Source organism: Bufo bufo, chromosome 1 (assembly GCF_905171765.1).
Source record: "Bufo bufo chromosome 1, aBufBuf1.1, whole genome shotgun sequence".
In the NCBI taxonomy this organism is placed as follows: Eukaryota; Metazoa; Chordata; class Amphibia; order Anura; family Bufonidae; genus Bufo; species Bufo bufo.
The window spans coordinates 39736179-39757872 of record NC_053389.1 but is presented as its reverse complement, the minus strand read 5'-3'; the positions used below and the strand labels follow the sequence as shown (position 1 = coordinate 39757872).

Genomic DNA, 21694 nt, shown 5'->3' with positions numbered 1-21694 from the left:
TCTATTTTAGCAAAAATATGTGAAGATCTAAACAGTCACTATAACGCCTGTGGAAATGCTTGCCCTGCCACTTGTACCGACATAGATGCTCCAGAAAAATGCACAATACCCTGTATAGAAACATGTGAATGCAAAAGGAACATGGTTCTCAGTGGTAATACATGTGTTCCAGTCACAAGCTGTGGATGTCAATATAATGGCAGATATTATGATCCTCACCAGACTTGGTACAATGAGAAATGCAATGTGCAGTGCAAATGTGACCCAGATCTAGCCCAGGTGGTCTGCCAGTCAGCCAGGTGTCAGGAGGGTGAGACATGCCAGACTGTCAATGGGATACAAGGCTGTTATCCTACTGATTATTCCACCTGCATAGCCAGTCATCCTCATTATACCACATTTGATAAAAATAAAGTATACTTTACCGGTACCTGTATTTATCAGCTGGTCAGTGTAACATCAGAGAACCCATCACTGACCAATTTCACTATCAAAGTTCATAATGACCATCGTGGTAACAAAGCTGTGACTTTCACCAAAGATGTCATATTGGACGTTTACAATACCACTATAACCATGAGTAAAGACCACCCGCAACAGATCAAGGTAAAATATATAATTTTTAATGACATTGTGAGTCAAAATGTTGAGTTTTTCATACTAAAATAAAAATGCAATTACTATGGCCCAAAGGGGCATTCTATGTAGCACTGGACATGGTTGTTTGCTACAGCATTGACTGCAAGCCGCCACTGCTCCACTAATGCCGTCCCTAGCCTTGACCCACCTCCTGCAGTCCTCTTTCAGGAGGTCTCAGATCCAGGATCCACGGTCTTGCTTGCCAACTTGGCCCCTCCTCAAATGCACATAGCATGAGCGCTCCCTCAAGCCCTTAAATGGCTTGAGGGAGCGCCCGTAGGATAAGCCTAAAGCCAAACCTGTTGGTTAACACAGTTTCCACACCCACTACCGTAACAGTGGAATAGTGGATCCTTTAGTTCTGATCAGTACAGTTGGCTTATTTGCCCTAATATCACAATAGAAATTAGTGTCAAAGGTTAATGTATTCCATTCATAGTTGACACTGTTGTTGATCAATGGCCCAGAAAATACAATGACCCGGTAGCTACTGTATGAAAAATTGCTGAAATATGGAATCTTTAACAATCTGGATTTTTCAAATTAACTTTGGTTTTAATGGATAAAGCATAATTGGTGCTACGGGGGGAGAAGTAATTGAAGGTTCACATGTGAGGGATGTTATTTAATATGATACTTATGGGAATGGCAAGGACATGTAGTTGGTGGCGTGTAACCTTTTACCTATATTCAATAGGTTGATGGCTGCTTTATGAACTTACCCTACTATTATGATTCGAGAAAGCTCATTTTCTATATTTCCGGAGCCCATACAGTACTCAAGACAGATTTCGGCATGACCTTAAGTTATGATGGCTCGAGTTCTGTAATTGTACAGCTGCCAGAAACTTACAAATGGGCTGTCAATGGTCTGTGTGGAAACAACAATGGAGACCCTGAAGATGACTTCCTCCTACAAAAAGGAACAGAAGCCAGAAGTCCAGAAGAATTTGGAACACACTGGAAGGTGGCAGAAGTAGAAGCATGTGAAGACTCATGTCTAGATTGCCCCAAGTGCGGTGAGGCTGATAAGGAAGTTTACAAGAGTGACCAGTATTGTGGACTTCTCATCAAACCTGATGGACCCTTCAGTCAATGCCATGAATCTATTGATCCGACTACTTTCTTTGATGACTGTGTATTTGATGCATGTGCATACAAAGGACTTCAATCTTTTATCTGTGCCAGCATTGCATCTTATGTTTCTGAATGTCAAAGAAATGGTTCCTTGATCAAGAAATGGAGGACACCATCTTTCTGTGGTAAGTGTTCTTGGAAAGTGGATAATCAGCAGTACATATTTCATTCAGGGTTTCAACATAGATAACCCTCTGAAGGTGTGCCATAATCATTAATTGCCTAATGCATAGCCTAACTTCTAGAACAGATTTGTGTATTTATACCAATTTTTTTTTTTTTGACAGAATTCACCTGCCCCCCTAATAGTCATTACAAACTCCTCGGAGATGGATGTCCTGTCACCTGTTTAGGTCTTATGCCTCCACCAACCTGTGTTAAGTCCTTCACTGAAGGCTGTTACTGTAATGATGGCTTTGTAAGGAGTGGAGACAAATGTGTGCCTATTGCAGATTGCGGATGTACTTTTGAGAGTGTGTATTATAAGTTGGGTCAAGAATTCTTCCCAGATAATCAGTGCAAGAAGAAATGTACATGTGGGAACAATGGCATAACCACCTGCCAGAACCATACCTGTGGCACCAATGAAGAATGCAAAGTGGTGGACGGCATCCTGGGCTGCCATTCTAAAGAGCTTGGTCAATGCATAGCATGGGGAGATCCTCACTATATCACTTTTGATAATGTCTACTATGCTATGCAGGGCACCTGTCACTACACCCTTCTCAGTGTGAAAAGAGAACAAGTCAACTTTGTGGTGACAGTGGAAAATCAGTCATATGGAACTGGAGCCATCACCAAATTTGTAACAGTAACCATAGGAGATCATGTTATAAACTTGGGGAGAGACAGATCCTGGAGCATTGAGGTTAGTACAACCATTAGACTGCCACTATAACAAACTCTTGAATTGTCTCATCAACTGCGAAAATGTACATTTTAAAAACATTTTGAAATACAGTTTTGTCTTTCTTTTAAATCTTAGATCAATAAAGAGAAGTTTAATGTCCCTTACCAATCACAAAAACAGGATTACTGGATAAACCAAGAAGGAACTAATATTATCATTCAGACAATATATGGCTTTAAGGTGCTATTAGACCAGCAATACTATGTTTTAGTCTGGGCACCAAGCTCATACGCCGGACTTACTGAAGGCCTCTGTGGCAATTATAATAAGAACTCTACAGATGAATTCCGCCTTCCAAATGGCACCATTGTCACTGATTTGCCTTTATTTGCTGAATCCTGGATGGTAGGCAGAGATGGAGCAATCTGCAGAGGATGCTCTGGTAGTCAATGTCCTACTTGTTGGGGATCTGCAGCCATTGAAGCTAATTCTTCCACCAAATGTGGAATGATTGCAGACCCCCAAGGTCCATTTAAAGACTGTCATGCCTTTATACCTCCAGAAAGATTTGCAGAGAGCTGTGTATTTGATATTTGTGCTGGACGAGGTGGTCAAGATGCTCTGTGTGCCAGTCTAAAAGCCTACACAGCCCTGTGCCAAGAAAAAGGAGCCAGAGTTCAATCTTGGAGAAATGTTGTTGGCTGTTGTAAGTCCTGTTTCATGTTTTTTTCTGAGTTTAAACTATCTCTAATTTCTTAATGCATTATTCGTGTATTTGGGCCCTGGGACTATGAGTAAAAGATGAGCAAATGTCTTGATATTCATTTTGGCCTAAATTAATTCTACATCTATGTGAGAGATATCCTTTGGATCAGCCCCCCTTCCAAGAGGAGGAAAAACTAAATTTCTCCACATAATAAAAACCCAGGCAAGAGACCTGCAAACCATTCATATTTCTAATAGGAAAAGAAGTGTCTCATACCAACAAACTGCTCTTTTAAAAAAAAAATCAAATCAGCAAAGTAAATTAGCTTAGCTGCCTGAGAGGTATTGGTTGGAGTCCAGGGGGGTACTCTTTCTCCTTATGGAGTGCACATGGGTTCACATGAGGAATATTGTAGGCTAGAGAATGATCCTCTGGGTTTCTGGGAAAAAATATACACAAATTATCATGTCTTACATCTTCTGGCATCATAGAAAGAAAGATATTCAAATGATCTTTTCTTCCAAAAGAAAGCTAAGCCTTTTTGATGCCATCAGGATATGGTAATTTGCATATATTTCCCCAGAAACCCAGAGCAGCATCACTCAGTCTCCATAAGAAAAAATAGTACCCTCCCCCCTGGACCCTGACCAAGGCCTCTCAGGCAGCTAAGCTAATTATGTCTGCTCAGCTGTGATAAACAGTGCTCAGTTTTCTTCTCCCTTTTGAATAAAGACTGGTCTATATGTCTCCTTTCTCAAAGAGAACCTGAGTAAGTTTGAGATCAATTGCAAATCAATAGATGTTGTGAGATACTGTATTTACATAGTTTTATTGAAAGCAAATAAATATATGGAGGCCAAAAGTTTCTGTCTCTCCCTCAGAGATATTAAACTTGTTATTATTAATAATAATAATAATAATAATAATAGTAACAATCTTTTAATATGGGCATCCATACAATAAATGGTGAAAGGGGTCTGTAACATGTTTTGTAAAGACCAAAAGATTTCATCTCGGTCCATATGTGTTTGTAGCCAGTCCATGGAAGATATATAAGTACAAAACCTCTGGTTTCACTATACTTTTGAAGGAACATCCTCACACCTTATAATGCAGTTTGAATTTTCCAGCTCCTCAACGTTCATGGTTTGGGGTCTTGCATGTTTGGTCCACAATATTGAAAATTTTACTTCAGTTATTTGATCAGTTATTTCCATCAGTTATTGTGAGCTAAAACCTGTAATGAAGCCTACTCAAAGATAAGGTATAATTGAAAGATATGCACCTGTTATGTGTTTTTGACCTGCACCTAGTTTTGGCTCACAACAATAACTGATGGAAATAACTGACCAAATAACTGAAGTGTTAACTTGGCCTTTCTTGATAATCTTCAAGAGTGTATACAAAATATAGACACCAAGAGGATACATGTGTACTATGTTCCTCCTGCAGTTTTTTTTATCTTGTCTTCTCCTATCAGCATTCACATGCCCAGCCAACAGCCACTATTCTCCATGTATGAAGACCTGTGGCATCACCTGCTATGGCCTCCTAGCTCCAAGCACCTGCACTAACCAATGTTATGAAGGTTGTGAGTGTGACCCAGGATATGTATTTGATGGAAACAGCTGTGTAACAATAGACCAATGTGGATGTTTGCATGATGGACGGTATCTGAAGGTGAGATAAAGAGTTATGCCATTATACTTAAGAATATGGTTGGTGAACCAAGAAGATAACATGAGATGCTCAGTTTATGGAATAGGATATTGTATATAGTATAAAATCTTAAATTGTGTTATTTTCTAGGTAAATGAAAGTGTGCACAATGAGGAATGCAGTCAGAAATGTACTTGTGATCCCAAACTGGGTCTTACCTGTTATAACTGGACTTGTGCCAGTGATGAGAAATGTCAACTCCTGGATGGTGTAAGATCTTGTGTCAGCACAGGTAAGGGTCATAAGAAACTATATAGGTTATTTTCTTTTAAAGAAAGTCATATATATATATATTTTTTAATCACTGTATTTTGAATAAGGATGAATTTTTCCATAATAGTACAATTGGCACTTTAAGACGATCATTTGAAATGGTGGTGGAGTCTATTGTTTGACCCAAAAATTTTGTTTAATTCTAGACCCTTGCAAGAAAAAGATGTGTCGTTTGAAGGAGACCTGTAAAGTTCAAGATGACAAAGCAGTCTGTGAACCAGATTACACTGGACTGTGCTGGGCATGGGGAGATCCTCATTTCCACACCTTTGATGGGAAAGACTTCAACTTTGAGGGCACCTGCAGCTACATCCTTGCTAAATACTCTGGTGATGATCCCACCCTGGAACCATTCCAGGTCATCATAAAGAACGACAACAGGGGAAGTCAAGCAGCTTCTTTTGTCAGGAAGACAGATATCACTATGTATTGCACAAAAATCAGTGTTCAAGTGGGCGAATTCCCTAAAATTCAAGTAAGATATTTAAAATTATTTACTCTGTATGCATCTCTATGATTACAAAGTCAAACAGTTAAACTAGGTCTTTAGGTTCATGTTGTACCCATAAGTGCATATAATTCTATCTATACTAATGCATATACCCTTGATTAAAAATCTTCTACCATTTTGTGTCTACAGCTCCTATATAAACTTATGTGTCTTTCTGTAGACTTTCAATATCTCCACTTCTTGATACCTTACATATATTAGAAGAGGGGACCAATGATCATTAAGCTTGACTACAAATTATTATTATTATTATTATTATTTATGTAACCAGGAAGACCCAAAGAAAGTGGCATGAGAATTTTAGCCAATAATATTTGCAAAATATGTTTATTATATATGCATTGGAGCAATCCAAATAGGTTTCAAAAGTGTTCAAACCCTCTTAGAAACAGTTCAGTGCTAAGAGTTAGTGTTCAAAGCGGAATTCAGTCCGAAGTTTAGGAAGAATTTGATTTGCAATGAATCCGAGTTTCCTCATGTTTCATGGTAATGAATCATGTTTTCCTAAAATGGCGGCTGCACGTGTTGGAAAGCAAAACTAAGTGTAGAAGATATTTGCAATGAATCCGAGTTTCCTCATGTTTCGTGGTAATGAATCAGGTTTTCCTAAAATGGCGGCTGCACATTTTGGAAAGCGAAACTAAGTGTAGAAGAGACAAGCCCAGGAATGCAAGATCACCCATAATGCCTTGCAGCCAGCCAGTCCACAGATCCCCTGTGATGTCACAGCCATATAAAACCCTCATCCCATGCAGTCTCCACCATTGTCCTGTAGCCTGAGCATAGAGAGAGATTTGGCAGTTGTTCAAGCGCTAGGGACAGTGCTGCTGAAAATGATTAATAGAAGAATTTTGGAGAGGCAGAGTGCAGGCAGACTGCAGGGACAGTGCAGGGAGACTTATTCTGTGTCAGTTTATTTATTTATTTCTACATTTACTTATTTCTACATCAGCCATAAACTAAGATATGTAATTCAATACCAATAGGATGGAAGGCTTTATTATTCCAGTGCCAGCATGCCAACCAATACCATCCAATCTGCACCCCTTAGGGGAGTCAGGTTTTGATGATGACCATCCTCATCTTTTGCTGGCTTCGGTGAAGCTGATGAATCAAATTTTTCAAAACTTCACTCCTCTCTACTAAGAGTATTTATACCTTGATGGGATCAGTGTCCATTTGTAACTAAAGCATTGATGATAGAAATATGATATATCCGCCTATTATATTTTTACCGTTGAATCTGAAATCTCTAGAGCAATGGTCTTTAATCTGTGGTTCTGAATTTATTGAGATATCATATGTGATATTAGGTGCTTAATCTCTGTTATCATCTGTTACTTAACTTCTTCACACAGGTGGAAGAAGAGTTAACAAACTTGCCTGTAAGTCTATGCGGTGGGAAAATGAATGTCAGTCGTAGTGGATTGACGGCTGTTATTAAGACAAAATCTGGCGTGGTTATAACTTTTGACTGGAATTGGCATGCAACAGTAACTATTCCTAGTAGCTACCATAATGCTGTTTCTGGTCTTTGTGGAAATTTCAACCAAGATCCAAATGATGATCAACAATCCCCTGATCATACACTAGTCAACTCCACCATAGACTGGGCATCTTCATGGAAAGTCTACGATCGAGATCCATTCTGTTTTGACTCTTGTACTGGCCAATGTCCAACCTGTGAACAAAGAAAAAAGATCATTTATGGTGGAGATGATAATTGTGGCATCTTGTTCAAAAGAGATGGACCTTTCCGAGAATGTATTCCCGAAGTCAGTCCAAATAAGTTTTTTGATGCTTGTCTTTTTGATGCCTGTATGAATGATGGAGCTAAAACTTTCCTTTGTCAAACTCTGGAGTCATATGCAAGCAGATGTATGAGTCAAGGAATAAAGATCTATGACTGGAGAACACTTTCGAGCTGTCGTAAGTAACCAGTAGATAATATTCTCCAGAGTATCCATTTTTCAAATCAGCATGCATATTTGTTAAGAAAACTAGATAGGATTTATATTGCAAATATAACTATATAAATATTTATAGTCAGAATCATTAGATGACTGGGTCAGCAGAGTCATCTCATTATCATTGGGGGGTAGATTTAGCAGAGTTATCTGATTATCATTGTAGGGCTGTGTCAGCAGAGTCATCTCATTGTCACTAGAAGGCAGGGTCAGCAGTCATCTCATTTTCATTAGAGGACTGGGTCAGCAGAGTCATATTTTTATAATTATCATTTTAGGGCAGGGTAAGAAGAGTTGTCTTAGGGCTGTATTACACCAACAGATTATCTGACAGATTTTCTGACCAATCATTGGTCAGATGGCCGTTTACACACAGATCTTTTATTATACACACCAACTATAGGCCTGATTGGACAGAAATTAGCCAGATAATCTGTTGGTGAAATGTTTTTATTATAGGGCTGGGTCAGTAGAGTCATCTCGTTATCAGTGTAGGACAGGATGCGTAAAGTTGTCTTAAGCTGCCTGTACCCAATCAATAGCTGTCAGCTGACAACTATCTCTCCTGACTCCGCTGTACACACACATGTTCCGCTTGGCCGAACGTATATGTGTATTCTATGGGGAGGCGGAGAAAGTTACTGCCAGACACTTCTGAGGGTGGCTTATCTCCAAGGAGAACAAAAGAATTGGGTTAAAATATTCATTTCGCCCAGTACTTGTCTCCCCCCGGCATCATGTGTTGGAGAGAGTAGGGAGCTATCCGCACACATTAGTGTGTTGGCCAAACCTGCTGTTCTGAGTGGGTTCAGCCAACAAAAGACTAATGTGTATGGCCAGTACCTTTAGAGAAATTTCATTAACATAGAGAATTGGGGATCATTGCCTTACCATTACAGGGCTGAGTTAGCAGAGTAATCTCATTTTCATTCAATAATAATTATTAATTACTGGCAGCTCTATTGTATTGCTGGAGGACAAGCTAAAGCAGGATAGACTATTCTCCAACGCTGTCATAAAGCACACACCCTGCTGCACAGTCTCTACGGATGGAGTAGATAGGATGTGCGTGTCTCCAATCTGGTCTCCACAGGGAAGTTTTGAAAAGTGAATCACCACAAAATACATAAACTATTACAAATTATAAACTGTGTTCTATCTAGTGCGGAGCCTGAGATGGTGGGACATGACAGATGGATTCTATTTTTATTTTTGTTTCAAACCCTGTGTCATGCCATGCCTTCTCAGACCAGAGTGTTCCTTAAATTCTTTTTATACTTTATGCACATTAATGAAATGTTCTTTATTTTATTTCAGCTAAGGTGTGTGAGGATAAGAACAGCCATTATAACGCTTGTGGCAATGCTTGTCCCGCCAGTTGTTCTGACAGAAATGCCCCAGCAAAGTGCACAAATCCCTGTATAGAAACATGTGAATGCAACAAAAACATGGTCTTCAGTGGGAACACATGCGTCTCCATCTCCAGCTGTGGATGTCAATACAATGGCAGATATTTTGAGCCTTATGAGTCCTGGCTTAATGAGAAATGCAGTGTTCTATGCAAATGTGACCCAATACTTGGAATCATGAATTGTCAAGAGACAAGCTGTAAAGATAGTGAGACATGCAAGGTGGTCAATGGGATACGTGGCTGCTATCCTACTGGTTATACAACTTGTGTTGCCTCTGGGGATCCCCATTATCAGACATTTGACGGGAGAAGAATTCCATACATGGGGAGCTGCATTTATCAGCTGGTAAAGGTGACATCCAACGACTCTTCCCTGGCTAAATTCACAATCAACGTAGAGAACGATCACCGAGGTAACAAAGCTGTGTCCTTCACCAAGAGCGTAATACTAGAGGTTCACAACAAGACAGTGACTATGAGCAAAGACCACCCACAACAGATCGAGGTACGGAATCTATGTAAATGTACAAAAAAAATTGAGATTTATAGTATTCAACATCACAATAATAGCTATATAAAAAAGTATATAAGTGCCTTTTTTATTTTTTTTGCTTTAGGTTGATGGACACCTAACAGAGTTACCTTACTATCACTTCAAAGAGTCAAGAGCTCAGATTACTGCCCACAGTACTGGATCCGCGGTAATTCTGAAAACTGATTTTGAACTCATGGTTATGTACGATGGTTGGAACTACCTTCGTGTGGTTATGCCCAGCACCTACAAAGGGGCTGTTAATGGCTTGTGTGGTAATAACAATGGCGACCCCTCCGATGACTTGACAACTGGTGATGGTAAAATATTGAAAAGTCCAGAAGAGTTTGGAAAACACTGGAAGGTGGGAGATGTGGATGGATGTACAGGTGAATGCCTTGACTGTCCCAAGTGCAGTGAAGCTGACAAAGAATTCTTCAAGGGAGGCCAGTATTGCGGACTTCTCATGAAACCAGATGGACCATTCGGTCAATGCCATGAGTCTATCGATCCAACTCCTTTCTTTGAAGACTGTGTATTTGATGCATGTGCTTACAAAGGTCATCAGTCTGTTGTTTGTGCCAGTATTTCAACTTACATCTCTGAATGTCAAAGAAATGGTTCTCTGATCAAGGAATGGAGGACACAATCATTCTGCAGTGAGTGTTATTGTACTTTGTGCTCATCCCAAATGTTAGTTGGGATCTCTTGAACAAATTTGAAAAGTGAATAATAATTCCTATTGTCCTTTTGTTTCTACAGAGTTGATATGCCCCAGTAACAGTCATTATGAGCTCTCAGGAAATGGATGTCCATCCACCTGCTATGGACTCATGTCTCCATTAATCTGTGAAAAATCTCCTACAGAAGGATGCTACTGTGATGATGGCTTCATACGGAGTGGACAAGACTGTGTGCCTGTTGCAGAATGTGGCTGTGTTGTTGACAATACATATTATAAATTGGGTCAAGAATTCTTCAGAGATGGCCTGTGCCAGAAGAAATGTATATGTGAGACCCATGGAATTACCACTTGCCACAATCATACATGTGGTGCTAATGAAGAATGTAAAACAAAGGATGGCATCTTGGGTTGTCATGCTAAAGAGCTTGGCCAATGCATAGTTTGGGGAGATCACCATTATATCACCTTTGATAATCTCTACTATGCTATGCAGGGCACTTGTCTCTATACCCTTATCCGAATGAATAACAGTCAAGTTATCTTTGAAGTCACAGTGGAAAATGAGCCATATAGAAATTTCACCGTCACCAAATCCGTCGCAGTGACTGTAGGAAATCATGTCATACGTCTGGATAGGGGAAGAATATGGAGCATTGAGGTAAGTACTGTAGTAAATTCTACAAGCTTTCATAGATGACTTATATCCCAAGGATGGGACGGTCAGTTCTCTTACTTATTCGAATAAGTCCCATTTATTTTTGCTTTTGATCTTAGGTCAACAGAGAGAAGTATAATATTCCATGTAAGTCACAAAAAAAGGAATATTGGATAAACCAAGAAGGAAATAATGTTATTATTCAGACCATAAATGGCTTTAGAGTCTTGTTCGACCAGCAATACTATGTTTCAGTCTTGGTTCCCAGCTCATACGCCGGACTCACTGAAGGCCTCTGTGGCAATTACAATAAAGACTCAAAAGATGACTTTCGTCTTCCAAATGGCACTATCGCCACAGATTTGTCTTTATTTGCTGAATCCTGGACAGTGGCCAGAGACGGATCAACCTGCAGAGGATGTTCTGGAAGTCAATGTCCTACTTGTGGTGGAGCTGCAAAAACTGAAGCAAATTCTCCCACCAAATGTGGAATGATTGCAAACCCTCAAGGCCCATTTAAGCACTGTCATGACTTGGTAGCTCCAGCAAGATATGTTCAGAGCTGTGTATTAGATGTTTGTGCTGGACAAGGTGGTCAGGATGCTCTGTGTGCCAGTCTACAAACCTACACAGCACTGTGCCAAGAAAAAGGAGCTAACGTTGAACCCTGGAGAACTAATATCAGCTGTTGTAAGTCATTCTTCCTAGCAAGTAATGTTTTGATTATGTTTTTTGGGATTGTGATTTCACTGGCTCTCAAACATTTTTCCTTTTTTGTCCCTAGCTTTAAATAACTTTTTTGGGGGGTTGAAATCAATGTTCTGTGATATGTATGCTCTAGAAAACAACAAAATATAACGTTTTATGAAATTTAGAAATGAGAGCACATTTACAAAGGAGAGCACATTTTATTTGCTTTGAAAATTACTGTGAAAACCACAAAGTGAGCTTTCAGTCTGGTCTGATTAGGTTTCATAGCCATCACTTCAGATTGCATCATACTTTCCATAAAATCCATGGACGCCATAACAGCATCAAATGGGCCTCAGTAGAAGGCATTAGTGTCCATCAGGATACCTTAAAATACAATGAAAACACAAGTGTGAACATAGCTAAACCTTAACATAATACACTATTATTTACATCACTGTCAACCAACTTAGTGCAATATTTGATATAGGATATCCTCCAGAACATTTCAGCAGTGCATGCAGAAGTATTTGCTTGATCCATCATGGCTCTGTGATAATATATTTATAAAATTTTCGGTAGCCCTTTCATGTCAAGCCAACAGTCATTATGAAATGTGTACTCGGACCTGCGACTTTACCTGCAACAGTCTCTTGGCTCCAAGCACTTGTAGTGACAAATGCTATGAAGGTTGTCAGTGTGACTCCGGATATATGTTTGATGGGGAGAAATGTGTTACAGTGGACAACTGTGGATGTAACTATAATGGGAGATATGTGAAGGTAAGCCAAAATCATTAAGAAATTTATATTACAATGACCAAATACTGCTATTCAGAGTTTAATGGAGGATACAGTATATCTAGCTCCGGAAAGAAATGGGTTGGAGTGCACACACTGAGATAATATATGTGAAGTCGGCAAATAACATTCAAAGGGATTATTCTGTGAAAATGATTTATCCGATTAATAAGAAATAATGAATGGTGGGGTTCTCAAACCACTAGAATTCCCAAACAATATCAAGAATGAGGGGTCCCCTATTTCCCACTACAAATGGAATGGTAGTGCGCATGTCAAACCACTGTCTCCGTCATCCCCATAAAAGTGAATTACTGTGCACTAAACCACCATGCACACTACTACTTTATTAAGAGAAAGGACTTGGTGATTCCTATTTCTCAGGATCTACAGGGTTCCAGCAGTTGGACCTTCACAATCCAATATTTATCACCCATACTTTGGATATCCCTGAGAATAGGTGACAAAACATATTTGTAGGATAATCCCTTTAAAGGGGTTTGCTAGCTGTGCAAGGAACTACACCACTTCCTGAAATGTTTGAAGTTCATTGCACATTGGTTGTCCTATGTTTCTTCATTTTTTATGATTGGTTGAGGCCATAAGGCTGTACCCTGTACCTTAACCAATAATAAAGTTATGCCATATCCTAATTTGTTTTCAGAACAGATCATCAGCCTGAGATACATTCAGATACAGTAGCATAAGTTACATTGACTAATAACCACTTTAAATAGGAAATGTCCCTAGTCATAAGCTGAGGGTCTTGGACCACAGTGAAAATATTACTGGTGTTTTTCTTATAGCTTTAGACTACCTATAGATTGACCTCTTTTCCTATCAATCAGTCTTTCTCAGATCTACTAAGGCAGAATTGGCACTGAACCAAAAACAGGAAAGGTCGACGCAGCACCTAAACTATACTTTTTTTAGATCTTACCATCAAGTTATCTGTGCTTTTGTAAAATAAATTGGTGTTTCTTTCTCTCTTTAAAGTGTAGCTGTCATATTTTTTTTTATTTGCTAGTTTATTATAGCTAGTCATGTATCCCTAAGTTAGTCAATGATTGTCAAAAGATTTGTACTTACCTTGTAATAACAGCTTTCACAAATGCCCCCTGTCCCTTTCCACTGGTCCGTTTCTAGGGCTTATCTGTCTTCCCTTTAGTGTAAACAGAAGACAAAGGGGCATTGCATGCCTGCATTAGGCTTCAGAGTGAGGAGGCGTGTCTCTCAGTAATCTAAACTGATTGGCTGTCAGGAAGCTGCTGGCAGCAAGTGTGTATGGGAAGTGAGGGAAGGCAGTTTTGGCCTCAGAGAACTGGCAGAGGAGCCATCTTGAGAAGATCCTCATATTGTAGAGTTTAAAAAAGCCATAACTAAGGCAAAAACTCAAGGAAAACAGGTGAAGAAACTAAAAATTGCTTTAAGCATAATGCTGCAGCAGCAGTAACATATGCTAAAATAGATTTTTTGATGACAACATGACAGTTACACTTTAAATCTGAGCTTGCAATACCATGCCTGAACACAAGAAATGCACTTTCATTCCGCCATAAGTATTAACAGACCACTATAATGGTCCATCTAGTCCTATGGCAAACATCTTACTTACAGGATCATTATAACATTTGTATTTTTGGGATTTTATACATATAGCAAAGATATTTAAGTTTTTAATGGACATTATGGATTATAGATTAAATAAAAATATTTTTGAGTGTTTTCAAAAATTTTAATTATCAAGTTAAAATTACGTTTTATAGTTTTTATTTTACTATTATTATTGTAATTATTATCACATTTCAGGCAGGTGACTCTGTGGTTACAGAAGATTGCGGACAGCGCTGCACCTGCCAGTCAGGAGTTTTTTCCTGTGTAAACTTAACTTGTTCAGAAAATGAGATATGCCAACTGAGAGAAGGAGTGCGCGGTTGTCAGCCATTGGAATCTCAGTGCACCTTAAGATCAAACCATAACTTCATTACTTTTGATGGGGTCTCTGGACAATTCCCACTGGATGGATCATATGTGATGTCATCGTCTTGTGGCAAAGATGAAAAAAACCAGTTTATGGTGGTGGTCGAGATGAAGCAGTGTGGCAGTTCAAGAGAGGGAAAAGCTCTGCAAATCTTCACATCCCAAGGGCTTTTATCTGTCAATGGACATCTAGACATCTGGGTGAGATTTTCATGTCTTCTGTATGTTAAGATTCAGAATATGCTTTAGTAATTTTACTTTTCAATTAATATTTGTACTGTATCTGATCAAACTTCATGGTTCAAGTAAAGGAGCTTTCCTACTATTTAAAAAATTGTAAAATCATCAGCTCTTGCTACAATTATTATGCATGTCATTTTATCCTAATTCTATAAATTCATCTTCCTAAAGTTATTGACTTAGCTGTGCCGCATGCCACTAGCCTATTCGTAAAATGTGTTGCCAGTGGTAATGTCCACCAATGGTACTTGCATTAGACGGTCATTTCTCTGTCCCTGTCCATGTCAAGCTATCAAAGTTTCTGATCTTGTCAGATATTGTCCTTTCCCTGCACATGTGCTCTGGTCTCTCACGAAGCTTTGAGCAGGGGAATGGTGGGAGCCATAATTTCACAGCTCAGGGACACTAAAAGTGGAAAAAAGTAAGAATTTTGACAAATAAATCTAATTATTTGAAGAGATAAGTAAATCACCGAATTTTTTTTTCAATTCAATTCGACCGAATTGGGCATTTCGGTCCCAAATTTATTCTACCTGAATTGTAAGTGGTCCAATTAGGCAGAGACTTTGTGTAGGACACTCTAAGGTCTCCCAGAATAATTTTTTCTCTCTAGTCTCTCACTTTTTTAAATTTGTTTTCTCTCTTCTCCCTCAGTCCCACTAAAATTTTTGAATTTTTACAAAATTCATGTCAAACTTGATTAATTTACAACCAGTTTGCTAATCTGTAATCATTTGCATTTACATCTATCTATCTGGTATGAAGTTTCAGTAAAATCACGCTAACTTTTAATAATGCGAAAGCCCCTTAAAGATTTGATGTGGGGTAGAGGGGGCTAATAGGGAAACAACAATTTCCTTCTCAGAGCTGGAATAATGAATTTTTATTTTATTTTCATAGACTTTATTTTTTATAGACTGAAGGAGTTAACCTTCATGTACATTTTTACTATGTAAATTTTTTTATTTTTACTTACTCCATTTTTCTGTAGTTGAATGGCTGGGAGCTTGAAGCCCCAAGAGATCTTGGAAATGGTTCCGTGAAGATCCAGAAATCTGAGTCTGAAACAACCATACAGCTATACAGTCAGATAACAGTGATATTTAAGCGAAATGGAGAAATACAGATAACTGCTAAGGAGCAGGTGTCTGGAAAGATATGTGGACCTTGTGGAAACTTTAACAGAGATGCCAATGATGATCTCATTCTTAAGAGCGGTGAAGCCTCAGCAGACATCTCGTTTACAGCCCGCTCTTGGATTGCGAAACACTTGAGCCCATGGTAAGATAAGATTTAGCAAAAGAAGATTCTTAATTTTGAAACCATAATAGTTTATGATTAAACTTAAAGCGCACCCTACTAAAGCAGCCACACTCATGAGTAGGGTTGAGTCTGCTGATTACAATGATACCTGTCTTGTGAAAATCATTTGTGGTGTTCCAGAGAAAAAAGACTTGCATTGATTATGCAGATAAGAGCTTCAGTGCACCAAGGGCCAGGGCCCGCGGAAACGGAGCTACGGATGCGGCCAGCACATGGAGTTCTGTCCGCATCTTTTGCAGCCCCATTGAAGTGAATGGATCCGCTTCGACGCTGCAAAAACCGCGGCTCAGATGTGGACCCAAACCACGATCATGTGCATGAAGCCTTACGAGGGCTTATTTTTTGTGGGACAAGTTGTATTTTTTAATGTCGACATTTAATTTACCATATTGTGTACTGAAAAATAGGAAACAAAAATTATAAGTGGAGTGATATCGGAACAAAAGTAATTCTGCTATTTTTGGGGGGTTTTGTTTTTATCCACTTCAATGTTTGCTAAAAGTCACATGACGACCTCGTTGTGCATGTTGGCTCGCTTTTATGTAGTTTAACAACTTTTTTAAAAACAATAACCTTTGCAAAAATACAAAAATTAATTGCATCGCCATATTTGTACACCCATTTCCCATGCCTTTTTTATGTGGGGGTGTAGAGGTAGTAGATGAATCTTGATGCTCGTCACTGAGAAGGCCAAAGACACCAGTAGTAAAATGACACTTAGTAAGCACTAAAGTAGATAAAGGTATAAAATGATCTAGTACATGAATCTGGCCTTTTCAGTAACCAGCTCACTGTTCAGTCCTAATGTATGACAGTTCAAAAATTATTTTTCTATTCTCTTTTTTTTCCCCTTTAGTTCGGTGTGAGTGATTCCATTTGATCTTCAAAAAGAACCTGCTTTGCCTTCATATTGCATAACAGCAACAAGAACCCATCTTTAGAATCCAAAAAATTCAGATCCAGCGATTGTATATAACAGTAGATGTGCAATGGTTAGCGTGTGAAAAAAAAATCAGACCATAGAATTGAGTCTTTTATATTGCCAAATGTGTAATAGATTACGCCAAGAATTTACCACATAGATGCTTATTATACACATCTGTCCTTCCTAATAAAAGCTCCTTGAAAATTTGCTGAATATTTGCTGAACTTTTTGCTGCTGTCTCGTTACTTTTGGAAATAGATAGAACCAATAAGAAGCATTTATGCTGGTAATAATGTGGGGATATAATCCTAGGTAACACCAACTGTTCAAAAATCTGTGATTTTTGTTACCAATAAATATTTTCAAAAAATAAATGTGTAAAATTCATGCATCTGAATGGTCAGTTTTTTTTGTACTGCAGCTCCTTAAAGGGGTTGTCCTGTTTCAGTATAGAACGTTATTTACCTGATAGAATCTGCACTATTCTTTCACAACATGTGACCACTGCAGCCTATCGATGACCTGTTTAGTGCACTGCTGAGGCCAATGATAGGCTGCCGTGGTCAAATGTTGTTGACGTGATGTCACCGCTGTAGCCAGGTAAACAGAGCCCTGCTGCGAGAACTGGAGTAGGGTAGAAGCTGTCCGGTAAGTAATAATCTTTTTATTTTTATTTTAGTTGTATCACATGTGCTGTTCAGTTTCTCCTGAAACTGGACAATTCCTTTAATAGAAATCTTTATCTACAAATCAATTAACTAGATCCAGAAAAATATAAAAGGCCCTGCTGATAAGTCACTGTTTTTAAAGGGGCTTTCCAGAATTTTAATCTATCTATCATCTGGATAGGCCGCCAATAACAGATCATTGGGGGTCCGACACCTAAATCCCCCGCCGAACTGCTATTTCCTTGTAGCTCCAGCTCCAGAATTACTCAGCTCTTTCAATGTTTAGTGGACAAAGCTGGTAACTGCACCACTGCTCCCATTCTCTTCAAAGGGAGCAACGCTATAGTAACCAGCTCCGTCCAGTAGACAATGAACAGAGCTGTGCAGTTCCAGCACCAACTTCCAGTCCCGGAGCTATTCTAAAGTAGCTGATTGGTGAGGGTGAAAGTGGTTGGACCCCAGCCATTCAGGAATTGATGGGCTATCCAGAGGATAGTCCATCAATATTAAAATCCTGGAAAACACCCTTAAAGGGCCACCCACTGGTCACTGCTGTCTATTGTCATTGGAGACAAGTATGGGTCACGTTTGATATTTGAGCATTTACAATTTCTATGTCATCATTGGAGATACAGATATAGCATCGCTAGCGCTCCCTTCAGAATCGCGGCAGTGCAAAGCGATTTCCAATTCAATTAGCAAACCCGAATCGCGTAAATAGCCATTGAGAAAATTCAGGGTGCAAGGTTGGTTTGTGAACACCAGATGGCGCATGGAACTACAGTCAGTAGTGCAGGTAAAGTGCAGGTTATTTTCCTGCTGGAGACCCTTTCACTGCTGGTGCCTTTCACTGCGCTTCTGGTGGAGTACGTGTTTATTAACTAAAATCAGGACAATAGCTATCTTATTTAATCTGTTTTGTCCATAGTGATAGTGCCAACTGTCCTTGTGCACATTTTTTATTCCCCTAACAGTGATTTGTTAATAACAGGGTAGGCTGAGACGCCCTATAAATAAATACCATACACTACTGACCCTATATGGAACACTAGATATACAGTATATAGCTATATACCTGATATCTAATATCATCATCCCCAGTAGTGATATTTCTATCTATGCCCCCTTTTGCCTAAATGCCAGTATCGCTATATCAGGATAATACACACATCTCCTGCAGCCTGGTCCTTATAAATAAGCCGAACATACTGTACTGTACTGTACACATGGCAAGGCACACCTTACCCTTCCATCTCCTAACAGATCCTCCTCCCCACACAGAGTTACAGTAATGGTAGGCACAGTACTTTCTTATTTAATGTGTTTTGTCCATAGCGATAGGCGCCAACATTAGAATAAAAAATAGACACTTTACTTTCAGTGAGTACTCGATCCCAAGATATGTATGGGGTTTTATAGGGTTTTTCTGTGTTGGCTCCACTGCTTGTCTGTATTAGATCCTATTGTAGCCATACTGAGGGTGTAAAGTAACACCATATAGTGTTAAACAGACTCCCTCACTTGTTCACAAATAGCCATGTGATAATGAAGGGCGACATTAGCATATGAATCGCGATTTGCATCTAAATACCTTCAGTGTTTAGGGAATAAGAAAGTTATTGGAGAATGTCCCAATTTCAAGTAATAAGATAGTTTTCTTCAAGTATGTCAGATACACAATCTAGATTATTGCATTCATCTGTTTTTTTATCCTTTAAGTGTATAATGCTATTCTTAATGTTGGATCTCTTTCTCCACAATTGTGCAATGGAAACCTAATATGAATTATGATGCTAACACTGACACCATTAAAACAAATAATATTGTTACATGAAAAACAAAAATAAATCAATACAGCTGCAGCGCTGGGTAAAAGTTTACAGGCAAAAATAGACCAATATATACAGCGTTGCTGCTATATTGATTTATTATATATAAATATATTTATATATATTTTATATATTTATATTATATATAAATTTACATATAGTATAATTAGTGTGATATTGTATCATTATGTAATAATACAGAGGTTATCTATCTATATCTCTATATGTCCATTATACTGTACAATACACTATATCTAAATCACCATACCTCATATGGATCATGGAATAAATAATTATACAATATTATACTAATTATACTATATGTAAATTTATATGTAATATAAATATAGATAAATATAGTTATATATGATAAATCAATATAGCAGCAACGCTGTATATATTGGTCTATTTTTGCCTGTTAACTTTTGGTGTATTTTAAAACTTACCCAGCGCTGCAGCCATATTGATTTATTAATATACTACTGCCACTATGATCCTGCGATGATACTGCCTTAATTAGGTAGACAGATAGATTGATATGTAGAAAGATAGATATGAGATAGATAGATTATTACAGCACAATAGTGATTGCTATTACCGCATTAACCCAGTCTAAAAAGGCACAGTTTAGGCTATAATATGGAGTAGTATTTATTTATTTATTTTTGTTTTTCATGTAACAATATTATTTGTTTTAATGGTGTCAGTGTTAAAATCATAATTCATATTAGGTTTCCATTGCACAATTGTGGAGAAAGAGATCCAACATTAAGAATAGCAAGAATAGGTGTGGGAATTGTCCTGGCAGAAGGGGGGGGGGCTGCCGTCAAGGAGGAAATGATCAAAAGGCTTTGCTAAATGCAAATGTATCCATACTGTACATGTTGTTTTTCGATACTGTATTAACATTCAGCCACTATAGGAACATAGCTAATAAATACACCCTGTATCCACTACATTATATATCTGTATACTGTACACTGCTCCATTACATATCTGTATACAACACTACATTATATATCTGTACACTGTACACTGCTCCATTAGATATCTGTATACAACACTACATTATATATCTGTATACTGTACACTGCTCCATTATATATCTGTATACAACACTACATTATATATCTGTATACTGTACACTGCTCCATTACATATATGTATACAACACTACATTATATATCTGTATACTGTACACTGCTCCATTACATATCTGTACACAACACTTCATTATATATCTGTACACACCGCTCCATTATATATCTGTATGCAGTAGGCCGCAAAAATCCGGTACAATGTATCACCAGGTGTTATCCAAATCTAATCCACTTGTATCACAGATGTAAAGACATAATGGAGCGGTGTATACAGATATATTATAGAGCTGCATATGCAAATATATAGTCTAATATTCTAGATGTACTGAATCATAATTGTGATCGATACATAAATATATGAATGTACAGTTAGTCCATTGTACAGTAGTTAGTCCTGTAACTGTGCTTAGCATGAGCACAGCTACAGCTCCTAACAAAAAGAAAGAGTGCTTCAAACCATTGGACTCACAACTGCTGTGACTAATCCCAACCCCCACAATTATCATCTATTGTTCTCAAAGAAAAAAAACCCGCAGTGCATATAGTACTTTCTTTAGCTGGGGGAGGGGAGGGTAACACACCAAACCATAAATAGAGGTGGGAAGGGGAAACTCTGTTTTATTCTTTTTATTTTATTTATCCATGGTATCTTTCTGAGTGTATATAGTATGTATACTAACCTAACCCTGCACCCTCAGAAATGATGAAGTGCCTGCCCTTCAAGTACAAATGACACTGGAGCGCTGCACTTTTATTAATGATGTATGCTGGCACTTGTAGTTCCACCACAATAGACCACTCCCTCATAGTGATAACAGACAACCTGTAGCTTTGGATGTGCTAAATATATATTGATGTATACAGAGAAAAACAAATAATAAATATAAATAGCTTGCTAGAATCAACTAAGATAGAGAATATAGCGCTATATTTTCTATTTTCGTTCATAAGAAGATATAATGCATATTATTATTTGTTTTTCTCTATATACATAAACAGAGAGCTCGGTGACATAATCTGTACCCAGTATGAATGACTATTTATTTAAATACTG

At 38.3% G+C, this 21694-nt stretch overlaps 1 protein-coding gene across 1 annotated transcript in view; it reads left to right on the top strand.

Moving 5' to 3' along the window:
- The window catches only part of LOC120985646 (IgGFc-binding protein-like), a 70424-nt gene extending 53179 nt beyond the window's left edge, over window positions 1-17245 (top strand). Inside the window, exons 24-39 of the mRNA XM_040413740.1 lie at window positions 11-606; window positions 1337-1901; window positions 2064-2644; window positions 2762-3332; window positions 4813-5012; window positions 5142-5283; window positions 5471-5799; window positions 7194-7764; window positions 9120-9718; window positions 9831-10404; window positions 10508-11088; window positions 11205-11775; window positions 12358-12557; window positions 14385-14756; window positions 15787-16076; window positions 16975-17245. Coding sequence (XP_040269674.1) covers window positions 11-606; window positions 1337-1901; window positions 2064-2644; window positions 2762-3332; window positions 4813-5012; window positions 5142-5283; window positions 5471-5799; window positions 7194-7764; window positions 9120-9718; window positions 9831-10404; window positions 10508-11088; window positions 11205-11775; window positions 12358-12557; window positions 14385-14756; window positions 15787-16076; window positions 16975-16984 — 6752 coding nt within the window. The 3' untranslated portion in view covers window positions 16985-17245. The remainder of the gene's footprint in view (window positions 1-10; window positions 607-1336; window positions 1902-2063; window positions 2645-2761; window positions 3333-4812; window positions 5013-5141; window positions 5284-5470; window positions 5800-7193; window positions 7765-9119; window positions 9719-9830; window positions 10405-10507; window positions 11089-11204; window positions 11776-12357; window positions 12558-14384; window positions 14757-15786; window positions 16077-16974) is intronic.
- Window positions 17246-21694: the final 4449 nt, after the last annotated feature.